At 47.3% G+C, this 16,132-nt stretch overlaps 6 protein-coding genes across 6 annotated transcripts; 1 reads left to right on the top strand and 5 right to left on the bottom strand.

The window, feature by feature from the left end:
* Positions 1–1,351: 1,351 nt before the first annotated feature.
* Positions 1,352–4,312, top strand: EDB82DRAFT_574736 (heterokaryon incompatibility protein-domain-containing protein; the record flags this gene model as incomplete). The annotated part of the gene is made up of 5 exons (XM_025734596.2): positions 1,352–2,021; positions 2,241–2,306; positions 2,348–2,677; positions 2,729–4,166; positions 4,222–4,312. The coding sequence occupies exons 1-5, from the start codon at positions 1,499–1,501 to the stop codon at positions 4,310–4,312; spliced, it is 2,448 nt and encodes an 815-aa protein (XP_025585387.2). The 5' UTR covers positions 1,352–1,498.
* EDB82DRAFT_498534 (thioredoxin-like protein) lies at positions 4,304–5,792 on the bottom strand. The gene is made up of 3 exons (XM_025734597.2): positions 5,232–5,792; positions 4,681–5,174; positions 4,304–4,589 (listed from the first exon to the last, which is right to left on the bottom strand). Exons 1-3 carry the CDS (start codon positions 5,336–5,338, stop codon positions 4,576–4,578), a joined length of 615 nt encoding a protein of 204 aa, XP_025585388.2. The 5' UTR covers positions 5,339–5,792; the 3' UTR covers positions 4,304–4,575.
* A 259-nt stretch (positions 5,793–6,051) lies between these two features.
* EDB82DRAFT_498537 (pyridoxal phosphate-dependent transferase) lies at positions 6,052–7,782 on the bottom strand (the record flags this gene model as incomplete). The annotated part of the gene is made up of 1 exon (XM_025734600.2): positions 6,052–7,782. A coding segment is annotated over one exon (1,646 nt), but the record flags the coding sequence as incomplete, so codon positions are not given.
* A 468-nt stretch (positions 7,783–8,250) lies between these two features.
* EDB82DRAFT_498545 (tubulin-tyrosine ligase family-domain-containing protein) lies at positions 8,251–10,178 on the bottom strand. Its single transcript, XM_025734601.2, has one exon. The coding sequence runs from the start codon at positions 9,926–9,928 to the stop codon at positions 8,480–8,482; it is 1,449 nt and encodes a 482-aa protein (XP_025585390.1). The 5' UTR covers positions 9,929–10,178; the 3' UTR covers positions 8,251–8,479.
* Positions 10,179–10,396: 218 nt separating this feature from the next.
* On the bottom strand, positions 10,397–11,911 carry EDB82DRAFT_498547 (uncharacterized protein). Its single transcript, XM_025734602.2, has one exon. The coding sequence runs from the start codon at positions 11,471–11,473 to the stop codon at positions 10,673–10,675; it is 801 nt and encodes a 266-aa protein (XP_025585391.1). The 5' UTR covers positions 11,474–11,911; the 3' UTR covers positions 10,397–10,672.
* A 557-nt stretch (positions 11,912–12,468) lies between these two features.
* EDB82DRAFT_536150 (uncharacterized protein) lies at positions 12,469–14,426 on the bottom strand. Its single transcript, XM_025734603.2, has 2 exons — positions 14,037–14,426; positions 12,469–13,984 (listed from the first exon to the last, which is right to left on the bottom strand). Exons 1-2 carry the CDS (start codon positions 14,344–14,346, stop codon positions 12,894–12,896), a joined length of 1,401 nt encoding a protein of 466 aa, XP_025585392.2. The 5' UTR covers positions 14,347–14,426; the 3' UTR covers positions 12,469–12,893.
* Positions 14,427–16,132: the final 1,706 nt, after the last annotated feature.

Consider the following 16,132-nt stretch of genomic DNA (forward strand, 5'->3'; position numbering starts at 1 on the left):
GATGTTTTGTTGCATGGGGGTTTACGCTGTGACTGTTTTGACTATGAGACGTGGCTGCGGACCGGCTACTGCAATCCGTGTCTAGTTTGTGCTTGTCGTTGATAATATGGCATGATTCATCCAGTCTCATCCCAGCTTTGACCGTACAGCTCCTCAATGACGAGGTTCTAGCTGAGCTCGGAAAGAGCTCGTGCCGCATGCAAGGGAGCAGGCCTCAAGGGGCTCAGACAGAGATGGAGATGTGTGTTTGGAGGAGGGTCTTGGCGATTGGGATCTCTCGTCTCGGCAGTGATTCAACCAAGAGAATAACCCCTGCGATTTCACTTGGACCCTACTCTTATCAAGCTTATCTACAGCTTTAAGCTTATGGTTGTTAACATTAACCTTGAAACTTGGGCCTCCATATCGGGTCTAGATGGCTTGGCGAACCCCTGGCCGCAGCGGAAGACCAAGGTCCCGGCCAACCCGACCCCGTTTCTTCGTTTCAGCCTTGGAACATTTTCTTGGAGAAGACAAAATTCCTGATATCTATACGAGGGTCTCTTACTCTTACTTAAAGACCCTTTTCACCAGCGTTTGAAAACAGATGTCAAGTTTCATCTCTGCCGGTCCTGTAACGGGAACGAGGGCTTTCCGCCAAGCTGTCCTCACTTTACGAGAAGAGTTTGAGATTGATTAAATAGTGGCTCAGGCGCCTCAATTGTTTTCTTTTTCTCGGAATCAAGCCACAGTCTTATATCCACTCAACTCCATCAGTTGAAACCTGTCGAGACATCTATACCGCCACGACAATTATTGAGAACATGTCAATTGACGGCAAGGTAGTACTTGTAAATGTTTAATTGGAGAGGAACAGATATTTTCTAGGGTTACGTAATTGCAAGGCAGATTTGGTGAGGCCAAGGCATTTTCTTATATGTAGATATTGCTTTGGCTCGCAACCAAGACTACATTTCTTCTCAGGTTCATGCGCGCCACGAATCTGTCTTAACCCCGGCTTTTAAGAGCTAGGGTTGACTTGGACAGTGGAGTTGGAGCTGAAACATGCCCACAAACCTTCGTCAGCACTCATTGACAGGGGAGTTGCCAACTTCTGCATAGGGTAAGCGAAGTTTGCGAAGAATCTCCTTCACGATGAATTGGTAATCTAAGGACGTTTACAGAAGATACTCACGTGTTGCAAATCTAGCATTGGCATCGCCAATCAATTGAAGATCTATGTTCTAGGGTAGTCTCAGCCCAAACTTGGGAAACATACGGTGTTCGCTTGTAAATCCCGACGAAGAAACTAGATACAGTTCACAAAAAGACTAAAACAAACCTTCAAAGATCAACGCCCAATAGCAATGACGTAGCATAATATGACGCCCTCCGTAACCAACATAACGTGAGATGACGCCCTCGAGTATTGATTATAGAGAAAAACAAATGCCTCAAAGATCTCAACTTCATATAATCAACTCACCACCGCACTTTTAATTGCATTCACAACTCAACGATGGATATCATTACGTCAGTTACATCAGCTCAGCCTACTTCCTTCCTAGGAAAGGTAGTTGAAATCTGCATTGTCTCTTCAGACTGCAAAAAGACAATCTCGGAACTCACAAAACTCGGCGTCGGCCCTTTCCGAATCTTTGAGTTCAACGCAAACACCGTGTCCGATCGTTATTTCCGCGGCCAACCTGCAGAGTTCGAACTACTAGTCGCCTTTGCAGACACAGGCGACATGGTATGGGAGATCATGCAGCCTGTTTCTGGACCATCAATTATGCAAGAGTTTCTCGAGAGAGGCGGACAAGGGATTCACCATGTGGCTTTTGATTGCAATCATGTTCCACAGCAGCAACGCAAGGAAGAATTCAAACGACGTGGATTTGAGGTTCTGCAGTCGGGTATATGGCATGGAAAGAAGGGGACTTGTGAATTTGTGTTCTACGATACAGAGGGAGCTATAGGAACATGCTTTGAGTCGTATAGCTTTTCGGATGATTGGGAGGAACCGGATGAGGTGGTCAATGGTGTTTGATGACAGCTGGCTAGCGGGGAATGACTGTATTAGCGCGTCGTTGCAACTGGGACTCAAGTATGTGGCCGCGTTCTATTCATTCGATCGAAATCTATCTGTTAGGCATCATATCCACTTGGCGGGCCTGGACTAGGCATCACGGCTGACCTGCATAGAGGTCTCTAGTGGCTATGTTTTTCACTGCCACAATCCTACCGACAACCTTCTTTAGAAAAAGAGAAAAACCTCATATACTGCGGTTGTCTGTTGTATTCTGATCTCACAACTATCCTGCCTAGTAAGCCATTATAATCATGGGTGCTTATACATATAAACCAGTCTCCAAATCCGAGATCCGCCTTGTCACATTCAAGACAGGCGGACCAGACGGACAACAGCTCGAAGCCAGCATCAAGAACGTAACACTCGATCCAGAAAACCCCACCACCTACACGGCGTTATCTTATTGTTGGGGAAATGCGGTTGACAGAATCGAGGTCCCCTGCGATGGAGAGATGCTCAGCATCACGAAATCCCTCCACGAAGCGCTGGTCGAAATCACAAAGTCTCGTCAGAATGAGCCTTTGTGGATTGATCAAATCTGCATCAACCAAGAGGATATCGCTGAAAAGTCCGAGCAAGTCTCCAAGATGAATGAGATTTATGACAGTGAGTGTCCTTATTGGATGAGTATAGTCCAGTAAAGCTGACTTTTCGTAGAAGCAGAAACGGTCATCGCTTGGTTAGGCCCAGCAGTACATAACACCGAACTGGCCATCGACTTTGTCAAAAAGGTTGGCGATGTAGCACTTCCCACAGCAACAAACATGTTTCGCTGGGACAGTTATGGCGAGAAACACGAGGAGACCAAGCTTGAGCGCACCGAGGCACTAACCGCTGAACAATCTCGAGAACTGGGCATCCCTTTCGACGACACTGAGTCTTGGACTGCTTTCACCGATTTTTTTGACAGACCCTGGTACCAGCGCATGTGGACAGTTCAAGAGATAATCCAAGCTCGCAAAGCAATCGTGCTTTGTGGACCGCACAGTATCCCTTGGGAGCATGTCAGCGCTGCTGCGAGATGGTACTGCTACAAGGCTGGTGCCATTCATCAGGATCACCAACGAGAGGTACACGGTGCAAGTCTGGCGGGACAAATGTCGACTATTGCGTGGCGTATGAGAGAAGGCAGTGAGTATTATCCCAGTCTTTTTAATCGATCTGCACACCCGACGTGTAAATGGGGCTTGCGCGATCTTCTCGAAAATCTACGACCTCGTCTCGCGACAGATCCTAGAGACAAGGTATTTGCGCTGTTGGGCATCAGCGACGTTGATCGTGGATACTGGGGCAATAAAGGCATGGCAGTCGATTACTCCATGTCACTTGTGGATGTCTTTACGCAAGCGACCGACGAAATTATCAAATCAGACCCTAGGTCAGACCTCAATGTCATTTGGTCCGCGCGACAGAGGAACGATGAGGCTGAATGGCCGAGTTGGGTTCCTGACTGGAGACTTGACACAGGAACAGGATGCGCATGGGGTATCGGTGCACCCTTCAAAACGGAAGGCAACCCGAATGGGGAGCATGTTTATATCCCTACAGCAGAGCCTCGCTCGTTGGCTGTGAAAGGTAAAGTTATTGGTCGAGTGACGTACAAGAACCAGTATCGACATTTTGGTGAACTCTTCCAAGAGAGCCATCTTCGGGAAGTATACAACGCCTGTATGGAACGGTTATCCGCTTATCCAACGGGCGAAGACGTTGAGACGGCGTTCGGACTCACCTTGATCGGCGGCCTCCCGTTTCCCGCAGGTCTAAAGAAAAAGGACACATCGTTGGAAACATACACAGCAAAGTACATGCAATTCTACGACAATACGCAAATGCCAATGGGAACCCCCGAAGAAAAAGAAAAGCGTGATGAAGCGCTTGCAGAGACATATAAAGTCGGTCTAGACATGACGTGGTTGCAAGAAGTTTTGGGTGCGTATTGCGAGCGACGATTTATTGTTACCGACAGTGGACACATGGGGCTTGCGCATCACGAAGTCTTGGAAGGGGACATTATTGCCGTGGTGATGGGTCTTCAATGGCCGTGCGTTTTGAGACCCAACAGCGACAGGCACGACGATGGGTACGAGTTTGTTGGGTAAGTGAAACGCAAAATGTGAGATTGCGACAAGGGTACTAATTTGTTTTGACAGGGACGCGTATTGTCACGGTGTGATGAATGGAGAGGCCATGGAGGACATCATCAGTGGAAACGACCAAGGGCAGGTCTTCACTCTAAAGTAGTAGAGGGTCGGTCAAACAGTCGTCAACAAATGTCTATAGTCTAGTCTAAGTCTATTTTCATCGCATGCCATCCTAGGCGACCACTGCACTTGATACAAGCGGTATGTCTTGTGGTATTTTATTGTGTTTCGTCTCCCGTTCGTACATGTTCGTCAATCGCGTGTTGGGTCGTCCGTCATGCTAAGCCAGTAGCTGTGGTGTACTCTCGTTTACTGAGAGCGGGTGTTGATGGGAATTCGGGTTTCATTGGAGGTATCTAACATCTATGCCTTAGCTCCTGTAATAATACAAATCTTAGTCAAACATATTCTTGTTGTCAAGTCCCAGCTCTTAATCAGTCCTGGGTCGCTTGCGAGACTCAGACTCACCATTCTCTCCCTGGGCGGAAAAGTACTCGAGGCTGCCCTTGGGGTCGGCCTTCATGGTCTTTCCGCCCTCCTGCCAGCCAGCAGGGCACACCTCGCCGTACTCGTCGGTGAACTGGAAGGCCTTGACGAGACGGATGGTCTCCTCGACGTCGCGGCCGACGGGAAGGTCGTTGACGGTGATCTGGCGGAGGACACCCTTGGGGTCGATGATGAAGAGACCACGGAGAGCGATACCCTCGTCCTCGATCAGGACACCGTAGTTGCGAGAGATCTTGGTGGACTTGTCGGCGATGAGGGGGAGCTCCAGGTCGGGACCGAGACCACCCTGCTTGCGGGGCTTCTCAACCCAGGCAAGATGGGTGAAGTGGGAGTCGGTGGAGACACCGAGGACGGTGGTGTTGATCTCCTTGAAGCGGTCGAGAGCGTTGTTGTACTGGATGATCTCGGTAGGGCAGACGAAGGTGAAGTCCATGGGGTAGAAGAGGAGGACGACCCTAGAAAAGTTAGCAACGAGTTGGGCCATCAGGGTGTGCAGTCAGGTTCTTTCTCACCATTGTCCCTTGAAGTCAGAGAGCTTAATGTCTCTGAACTCGCCTCCGGGGAAGAGGGTAGTGGCAGTGAACTCGGGCGCAGGGCGCTGAACGAAAGCTTGAGACATTGTGATGGTGTTTGTTTGGGTTGATTGTAGAATCTGAGGAGAGAAAAGAAGAAGAGAAGGAATCAGGAGAGAAGCTTCGATGGACGCGATTAAGAAGGCTCAGGAAAAAAGCAAGGACAGTGGAGCTTCATCAGGGGTCCTTGCCTCTGTTGACTCTTGTTGCCCGTGGAAGGAGGTAGAAGGTGGAAATCATTCAATTTTAGCGCGGTTGAGATAACGATAGCCTCGCCGATAAGGGATAACGCGTAGGGACCTACCCGACAGGTGCACAGTTATTCAACCGTTACCGCTATGAGTTGCCTGTTTCCAACATTTTAGGTAATTAGCGTTGGCGATAGAGTAAAAACTTTGCGCATTGACAAGTCTATCGTAGTGAATTGTTGGACTGGCGGTGACGCAAGTGTGGTCTTTTTTTTATTTTGTTTTGCCATGTTGTCATGTCATGTCAAGTCAATGCCGCATTCGCCGCCCACTAAATTACCCACTAAAGGCAACTAAAAGGGTACCTGCGATACAGTGCATTGCAGTGCGGCGCAAATACACGTGCTAAGCTGAAAACCTTGATCCTTGTCCACTTTCCATCGGCATCTGAAAATTGATTCCAAATTGTAACCTTTGATTGTCCAATCAATTGTCTTTACTCGTTTACTTCCGGCTTCGGACTCTTTCGGTTCGGAATACCGACATTCGCCCTTCAATCTTATCAGCGACATCACACCATCTTTCACGATATGGTGATGTACTTTTACAGTAGTAGATTGATAAGGATCTGTTCATATTAATAATATAGTCTAGCTTCTAATGTGCCACTCCATTACCATTTTGCGTCCCTCTTTTTGCCAGCGCATCGGCCTCTCTGATTATCTCCGACATGTCATCGAGCGCTAACTGCGGACTCAATGCACAAATTCTCAAGGCCACTTTTCCTCTGACCTTTGTAGTCAAGATACCAGCCATGTTGCTTGAAATCAGGCTTTTTGATACGCCAGTGTTGATCGCCTCCAATTCATCTTCCGTCAACCCCTTTCGTGCATATCGAAATGTCACGATCCCCAGACTCGCGGAGCTGACGATCTCCCAATCATTCAGTTGGCGCAATTCTTCTTCTGCTCTCTCAGCTAGGTCAAACCCATGATCAATCATCTTTCCTAGCTTCTCTACGCCAATAACCCGCAGTGTGAACCACAGCTTCATCGCCCGCGACGCAGGACGTGTGAGCTCCATACTATAATTCCAAAAGTTGGGAATTTCCTCATCTTCTATCGCAACGCCATCGCGTAGATAATCGCCCTCATTTGCAAAGCTCCGCACCAGGTTGGCCTTGTCCTTTACTAACAACAACCCACAGCTGTAGGTTTGGAAGAGCCATTTATGCGCGTCCCATGACATACTGTCGGCGTACTTGAGACCATCCACCGCTTCGTGACGTGTAGTCGAGAGAGTCGCTGAGGCGCCGTATGCACCATCTACATGCAGCCAAAGTTGCTCCCGTTTGCATATATCCGAGAGCTGTTCCAACGGGTCGATGGCGCCAGTATTGGTTGTTCCGCAAGTGCCAACCACCAGAAAAGGCACAAGGCCTGCTTTTCGGTCCTCGTGTATCGTCATCTCCAAAAGGCTCGTGTTGAATTTGAAGGACTCGCTGGCAGGCAAAATACGAATCTGCCCTTTGTCGAAACCGAGTAAACGCAGGGCTTTGGCGACAGAATAATGAGTCTGGTCAGAGAGATAAACAACGCCCTTGTGCGATTCGCCATGTGGCACAAAGCGGTCGCGAGCGAGTACAATGCCCATCAAATTCGCCATTGAACCACCCGAAACACAAATACCGCCGGCAGTTGAAGGGAATCCGACTTGTGAAGCCAGCCACTCGATCAAAGTCTTCTCAATGACCACTGGGCCTGAGGCCTGCAATTTTGAAGCACCCAGGGCATTGAAAGCGCTGGCTACGATATCGCCAAGCCATGCGATTGGTGATGTAGGCGAGGGAATGAAGCCCATGAAGCGAGGATGATTGACGCGCATGCGGTGGTCGAATGCCGCAAATGCCTCATCGAGGACTTGGTCGATCGAGTGCGCTGCACCAGGAGTGCCTATCTTCTTGAGGTAGGGGATATCTTTTGGCTCTGCGACTTTGATGATCGGGTCGTCTTTTACATCTTGAGTTGTTGAACCAAGGCGGTGGATGATAGATTGGACAGCTGTGCAGACAGCTTCAAGCTCGTCTGGTTGGTGAAGTGAGTCCATGATGATTGTAGTGTGAGCTGGTAGATGTGTTGAATTGTCTAGTATCAATCGAGGTTGTGCATTCGCGATACTTATATTCCTGATGACTCTTGTTTTCTGTCTCAAACCGCCACCGTTGTATAACCCGATAGTGTTACTATCACTGCGATTCCACCCGCATTTGTGGAGTATAGTCCGTCCTACGCGACATGTCATCAGTGCGCCTTTCGAAAATAATGTAGATCCGTCAGACGTAAGAGGACTGTCCAGCTATCCTCAGCTATGATAGGCTGATCAACTGGGCCAGGTCTTGCATAGGTCCATCTTGTCAGCGCGCCCTTGATGATTGTTTACCGCATTAGGTAATTTTACGAGAGCCACCAATTTCTCACACGGGATGAGACTCTTGATAAGCTGGATTACATGCATGTGTTTGAAACATTTTCGAATGATGGCAATAGAAATACTTGCGAGTTGGTAGTACAATGTGAAACAGTACAATGAACATGTTGCACCAACATTTACCCAAAACTCACTCTTGCAGCAATAACAGTCCACCTTGGTAGGTGTAAGCGCATGGAACGGTTTTCCGAGTGTTCGGGCTATCCGACTTCTGAAGTGCAGTCAACAGAAATGATTAATTAAATGGATCTTGCCATCAGTAAGCACAAGGTATCTAGTCAAGCTTTGTCAGGTTATCTTATGACACATCGAGTTGATATGGATCAAAGGAAAACACCAGTCGATAGCCTTGAGATATTGAAAAAGGATTTCTATTTAATCTCGGATCTATGCGCTCTATGATCTAGGAATGTTCTGTATAAGAAATTAGGAATGAAGAAACAAAATACAATACTTTTCTCCCAATTGACAACCACGTCGTTCATCATTCTTTTGCACACCATGGCGAAAGTGTCAAATCGCCCCTGGCAAAATCTCAGTAATGTTGCTCTTGGCCAACTCCTTGCTTGCATCTAAAACCTCCACCATGCGCCCTCTAGCCTTCGAATTCTTCTCATCACTCAAGTCAGCCAGCCCCATATGCTCCAGTGTGACACAAATCACCGACTCCATTAGTCTTTGTGCCAACTCCCCAGCGTAACCCTGTTCATAAAACGCTGGTGTTTCATTGACCTCCAACAACCAAACCGTTCCCTTTGTGTCGATGAGATAGTCAACGGCAAAGAGCTCATAGCACTTATCTAAGGGTGTGAACTTGTCCGCCATGGTATGAGCAGCTGCGCGTAGGAGTTCTCCCGAAATCTGACATGCTTGGTCGAAGACACTCTTCTTCCAATCGCCAGGAAGTAGATCGTCATCCATCTTCCAGAAATCTCGCATCGACTCTTTGCTCATAAACTCTTCTTCCTCTTGCAGTGCAGTGTTGGTAAGAGAGGATTTGAGGCTAGGGTTCTTCCATGGCGGCTCATAGTCGTCGAGGGCTAGCAGGGTGAGCATTTCGTCAAAGACATGTACTTTGAGTCGGCCAACAGAAAGAACGTATGCGCGGACATGCCATTTCCTACCATCCACTGGAGGAATGGAAACAATGTACTGCTGAGCGACAAACTCTCTCAAGAGAGCCGATGGGATTCTCTCGTTCTCGCCAATAACAAGATTTTGTATCTTTTCTGCGTCGCTCATGGTGTTTTTCTCTAAAGCATTGATGGAGAGTTTTCCACTTGTGGTAATCAGAGCATCCAACGAGTCAAGACCTGGAGTTGAGAGGCTGGGTCGAAAACCATCCGAGTCCGAGTCGCTTTCATCTTTGGATTTGACGACTTCAACTTCGACCTCGACTTCTTCTTCTGTGTCCTCGTCTTCCTCCGAGATATCGGCAGCCAGTTCAAGATTGTCGGCCAGCTCATCGATTGTACTGAATATCCGAATTCCATGACCGCAGTCAATCATTGCAGGCTTAAGGATCCACCAATCTCGTTCTGAAGCATCCTTTGCTTCGTTATCTTCCAAAGAGTAAAGTAAAGTCAAGTCATCAGCCGCCGCCAACGCATCTTCCACATACTCGCTATAGTCTAGCGACAACTTGACAGTAGCGGGACTGTGTCCCTTCAAAATACTATCCGGCCTCTTGGTAACCCAGTAGTCAACAACACTAGCCATGTGGTCCTTTCTTGCGAGCGCATCGCTGTTGGGGTACGCGTTGAGCAGGCCGTGCTTGGACCTATTCAGCACAGCAAAGTGGTGGTTGAGCTCCCAGCCGTTGAGAAACTGGAATACTGTGTCGGCATCTTCAGGGATCTTGGAATAGTCTTCGTAGCATGTAGCATCTTTCACGTGCCGTTTGATGCATGTCTCAATGTGCTGGTCGAGCCAGGGGTTGGCACTATGAACGTACACGTGCATGTTTGACTTGGCTTGGTGGAGTCGTTTATCGAGTGATGCAGCCTTTTTCTGGAGGGAGTGAAACCTGACGAGGGATTGGTAGACAAGTGAGTCTCGATTCCATGTGATCGGCAACGGTATTACGAGAAGCTATCATCAAGTACGTCCTTGACTGACAAAAAGGTAATGTCTGCAATGCCAAGTTGTGAGTGACAGCGCGACTCTTTTAAATGCCATAACGCAATAGAGAAATAAAATATTTTTCTCTATTAGCCAAGACATTATTGAATGGTAATTATCAACAGGATCCACAAGATTCATAATTTTATGAGTTCTATTGGACGTTTCGCTCGCCAAACGTAAGCAGCATCATGAAGTTCATGATATTCTTCAAAATGCATGATCGGCCATGGTACTCACCCTTTCCTGTCAGGGGTCATGCCAGGGCTCCAAGTGTTGGATCGATGATCGCTCGGAACTCATGGTCCATGTTAATTCCACTGCCAAAATTGTGCCAACAAAATTTTCCGGTCGCGAGTCGTGTATCAGGTTTATGATGGATGTAGCGGTTTAGCATGACTGGGGGGCATCTAACAGAAACAACAGTGCTCTTATCTACTACAACAGCCCCGAAACAAATTCTCATTGACAATCTAGGTAAAAAACATAAAACGTGTCGTATTGATGTTAGAAAAAATGAAATGGGTATCCGTGCCCAATGTCGCTCAACATGTGCCAAGAGGTATTTCAACCCGGCCAGGCGTATCAAGCCTCACCTTTTGCTGTCACGAAAGCAACTCCTATCCCCAAACGAGCCTCATCTTCCAATCCTCTAGGATATTTTCGCCGCAGCGTGGGGTAGAAATTGGAGCTGTAGTCATCAAACGGCTTCTGCATGTGTAACAATGCCGAATGATAGCTATCGAGAGAATTTCGTCGATCGTGCCCAATATGACGTTTCCCCAATGCTTTAATACTGTCTATATCTCCATTTTGTGTATTGCTGTCGTCTGTTGCTGCGATGGTGGTGTCATCAGACATTCGAGGACTGCTGATAATTATGAGAGGTTCTGACTTCTGATGCCGCTTGTGTTTAGTAGGCTGTTTCTGCCAACTGTGCATGGCCTGCTTTCGATATGACTCTGCTACTTCTGGCCGGAAAGGAAGTTGCGAGAGCCAGCTGTGGACCTTTTGTTGAACCGTCTCTCTAACAATGTCTTGTGGTCTCAGACTCTTGTCGTAGGCCTTTATTTGTTTGTACTCTTGTCCAGAAGCGAAGATGAAGGAAGCTGAGGAAGTTGAAGAAGTGTCGCTTCTTGTCGAGTCAAAGCATGTGGAACTTGGCAAGGCTGGTAGAGGAGGGAGTGGTTTGCTGTCATGGTAGTATTCTTTTGCTGGTTTGTGGTAGTTGAAAGGATCGAGATCTAAGCTCAGCTCGTCGAGGGCGGCGAATATGTCCGAGATTTCTTGTTCGACACGCCATGTATAATTGTTGCGCCGAACTCTTGACTTTTTTGTTACACCCTCAACATAAAATGTTGGAATAGTACTGCTGGTAGTAGACATTTTGAGGTTGGAACACTGAGTATGTTAGGTGAAAGAGGTATGGGCAATCACACGAACAAATACTTTCGACTTTGCTGTATAAGAGAAACAAGAATATACAAGAAACAGGACCTTTTACATGACGATCATTAACGTCACGCTCACACCTGTCAGACCTAGTGCGTCAAACGATTTTCGTCATTGACCAGTGAATGGCCCGAACCCCGTCTCAGGTTGATGAACTAAACGTACTTGTGGTGATGAGAAACAGGGAATATAATGTCCGAGCTCACCGTTGATTTACCGGCGGGATTTGTTTAGAAGCGCTTTGTTTGCCAATGAACATAAAGCAGAATGAAGCTTTGTGTTTGAAATGGTTAAGCTCAGAAGCGGTATTGCACAAAAAGGATCCGAGAAGCAATGCGCTTAACCATTTCAATCTCCTCTCGATTCAGGTACTGTATTCTAGTGTCATGGATAAACGTTGTAAGAAAAGTTTCTTGCATGGAACTAAGACAGATCGATAAGATCCGATTCAATCGGTTATCTCGTTCTTGAACTCGTTGTGGAAGGTGGTTAGAGTGGCAAGGGACAGGGTTTGAACATCCGTACGACTACGGCACAAATTGAATTGCCATTACCAGAATAGACAATGTTTAGAGTTAGGAAATCCCAGGATCAGGCCTTCAATTTTTTCTCACATGCCAAAGTATAAACGTTGATTTCTTTTGCATCAGAGCCATTGTCAGGTTCCAAACATGATCAGCCCTTTTGAAGCCAGAAGCCCGCAACACTGTTTCCAACAAATGCCTCGATATCTCAACATCGGTTTACAATACAATCTCCATTAATATAACAGGATCACTCGACGTCATCGGAAGAACTTCTCCATCATTGTAACCAAATTCGGCACCTCAACCGAATTGCCAATCGGCAACCAGTGATTTTCCCGGTTGATAGGCAAAATGCAGGGCTGCGGCCCAGCCTGACCCTTTTCATCTTAGAGTCCATACTCACATGCAATGTCAGAGGGCGGCTACACCAAAAGTTCCCGCTTCCTCAAAATATGGCAGGGACCAGCCTTACAAACATACACATTCCTTTTTAGTCCATCCGACTATATTTTCTGGTCGACGTCGACACAGGAAAAAAAACTTAAAATATCACCTGACACTTGGGGCATAGTTGTCAATAACTTCTCTCGTATCGCTAGGCTTTACAACTACCCTTCCTATTTCAGGCGGAATAGCATGTGCCGCTGTCTATCAAAAATTGCTTAATCTGTCTTACTACATGATTACCGGGGGGAACTTTGTACCATGCAACGCGTTCATGTTGCGAAGCAGCAAGCATAGGAGTTGGAGAGAGGAAGTCTATTGGCATACCAAATAGATCTCCATCCATATGTTTCTATGCATACACGGCTGAAGACAAAGACCAGCTATAGACCCTTCCTGCTACTCTGAAGCCACTCCTGCAAAACTCTCTGCGCAACATCCAACCCCTCGCGAACCACCTTGGCCGACTCCTCAGCCACTTGGTAAGCAGCTTCGGAAGCAGCAACAGCCTTCTTTGCCTCTTCAATCTCTCCATTGGTAGCCATAGAGACCGCTTCTTCAGCTCTTCGGGAAGCGGCACTACCAGCCCAAGAGGCTCGGCGTTCAGCATCCTGGATCCCAGCGACGGTATCACTAAGGGACTTTGATATATTGGAGGCCATCTCGGCGGTGTACTCGGCGCTATGTCGCGCTGCTGCATCTTGTCGCGCGGCATTTTCTGATCCTCGAACTGAAGCTTGTGCCGCTCGCAGAAAGCCTACCATCTCTCTCGCTCTATCATGGGCATTCTCAGCAGATTGTCGTAGGTAAGTAGTAAGTCGTTCATTTTCGGCCATCTTCTTGTCATCTGGTTTCTCAGCGTCTTCGCAAGCGACAGCTGCATCAATAACCCTTCGCGCTTTAATGATGGCGTCCTCAGCCGGGGCAGTGGCTTCTCCAAGCGCAGCCCAAGCTCGAGCAGCGCAATCATAAAAGTCGGAGATTTTAACAGAGTTAGCATGTATCGCATCACGTCTTGCTTTAGTGGCAGCATTGATCATCTGTTCTTCGTACTTCCGTGCCATGATACCATAGTCGCGAGCTTCCTCAGCAGCTGCCTTAGCTCTAGCGGCGTTCTCAGAGACCGTCCATATGATGGTGCGGACGTTTTCTCTATAGGACGAGTACATGTGTACCCATGTGCCGACAGTCACGCTAATTAGGCCGAAAATGACAATGGGAAGCAATGATGGCGAAAAGAAGGGTAGAACAGCTGTAAGGGACCACCAGTTGAGGAGGAGCCAGTATGTTTGAGCATGTTCAAGGTAGCAGAAACGAAGAGGCCCATAGATCTTACTGATTGGGGCAAAGAGGTACGCAAAGATGGATGTGACAATAGAAATAGCGATGAACAGATATTGTGCCGATGGCTCGAGAGGGAGGGAGACGTTGTAATATACGGACAGATGATAAGCCAGGGCAAGTAACGAGCCAACTGGAAAGTTGAAGATCAGTAACTAATCCCTTTGGGTATGAATATATCCCACCTTTCAGATAAGTACCAACACTAGTAGAGACAGTCTTCAAAGCATAAAATGGTCTCAGTAGCGAAGACCATGTACTCTCCCTATTCTCTTGGCCATTTGGCAATGACCAGATAGCACCAAAGTATAGTGTAACAATGAGGACAAGCGGGTTGGACAATTGGGATATAATCAGGCTTTGTACATCGGGGAAGATCGGTGTCTGGTTAAATACAAGGGCGATGAAGATGATAGTCTTGAAATGAGGTGCAATTATTCTTGACAGAGATTCCAGAGCAGGAAACAATTCCTCGCCGGCAGTTTGTGCAGACATGGCTAGAATGGTCTAAGCTGATAAGAGCATTGATGTGATCAGAGATGTTACGTGGGAAATATTGAGGATTTATAACACAGACCTTGACCAGAAAGTGAGGCTTGCAGAGCCCAATATGCATGTATATGTATGCACAGTTACGTGTATAAAACAGTGCCTCACGTTACTGGTCCAATGGTCTCCGTGTTCTGCTTTGGAGCGGGCCTCTGGGGAAATGCATTCTCCCACAGAATCTTACGTCGCGTTCGACTTGTTTCGATTGGCGAATGATTCGCGATGTTGTTCCAAGCTAGATCCATGTCGTCGGGCTCTGAAATCCTGTGACGCGGCCTGACTCAGTGGGGATGGCCTCATTGTGCCACCAGCTGCCACGTCGACAGACATCAGCCTGAATCTTGTTAATAGACCCAGATTCACGGTATTACATCATCATTCTATGCATAGTCGCGCTCTGACCTCCTATGGGTTCTGACTGCTTCTTGTACTGGATACGGCATCTGCTCGCTGATTCCAAAGCCATTTGCCTCACTCAGTGTTTGCTTCTCGACTTGGGGACTTAATGGTTACTTTAAAACGAAGGTGAAGCCCTCAGTCATTTGATGACTTGTCATATATGTCCGGATTTGTCTCCGCCTCATTCTAGTTGATTCGGTTCTTTTGTAACTGTAAGACTCGGACCAAGGGCTTATATTTGATACTGAATTAGATTACGGCAAGACATGACCAATTGGCCATCTGCCTGGCATATAATTATCGCCATTCTGATGGTTCTTCGTTATGCCTTTATCACGAATCTAAATTTGGTTAGTTTCAACCTGATCTCTGGATTATCGCACAACTTCAAGGTTGCTTATCGGAGAATACCAAGGAGAAGGTCCAAGCGATGAAATGGTTGAAGTTTCGTTCCTATTCGCCAGTGCAAGCTTTGTTGCCAATTCAAGGATTAGCTGCCGACGTTGTGGCGAGCGCTAGAGGCACAGCTGGCTGTGCCTCTAGACTTCAACCACGTGATCTTATGGGCACAGTAGCTGTGCCTCTAGATATCCTTATGTAAGCTTGATACAGCATAATGCATACGTAGCCTCAACTCAAACCTTCCAATTCAACGGTTGACATTACAATTGAAGCAAATTGAAGCTATTACACTATTCTGCACTTAAAATGGATCCAATTAATGTATCAAATTGCTTCCCCGATGATGTCCTCCCACCTGAAGGCGAGTTTCCCTCACGAAAGGACCTCGTCACCGCTATCAACGCCTGGGCCCGAGATCGAGGCTACGCCTTCGTAGTCAAGAACTCTTGGAAGACCCCCAGCGGAAGGACCGGGGTTATCTACACTTGTGATCGAGGCACAAAGCCTGCTTCAACAACAAAGATACGAAAGAGGAATACTATATCACGCTACACAGGATTGCCTCTTTTCTGTGATAGCTAAAGAGGAACCCAGTAGGACTGCGTGGTCTCTGAAGTATCGCCCTGATCACAGTCATCATGTATATAACCACGAGCCGAGCAACGCTCTAGCACATCCTACTCATCGTCAGATATCAAGCCCGGATAGATTAATAGTCAGGCAACTGGCGAATGCAGGTGCAACACCAAAGGTTATCACATCACATCTGAGGAATACAACTGGAACACTTGCTACGCAGAAGGATATCTACAACTGCATTACACAAAGCAAGCGGGAGCTTGTTCAAGGTCAAAGTAACATACATGCCCTTACAATGCAGCTTAAATCCGAGGGCTTCTGGAATCGAATACGCCTTAACGATAGTAGAGTC

This window comes from Fusarium venenatum (assembly GCF_020744135.1).
Source record: "Fusarium venenatum strain MPI-CAGE-CH-0201 chromosome Unknown EDB82scaffold_2, whole genome shotgun sequence".
NCBI classification, from domain to species: Eukaryota; Fungi; Ascomycota; class Sordariomycetes; order Hypocreales; family Nectriaceae; genus Fusarium; species Fusarium venenatum.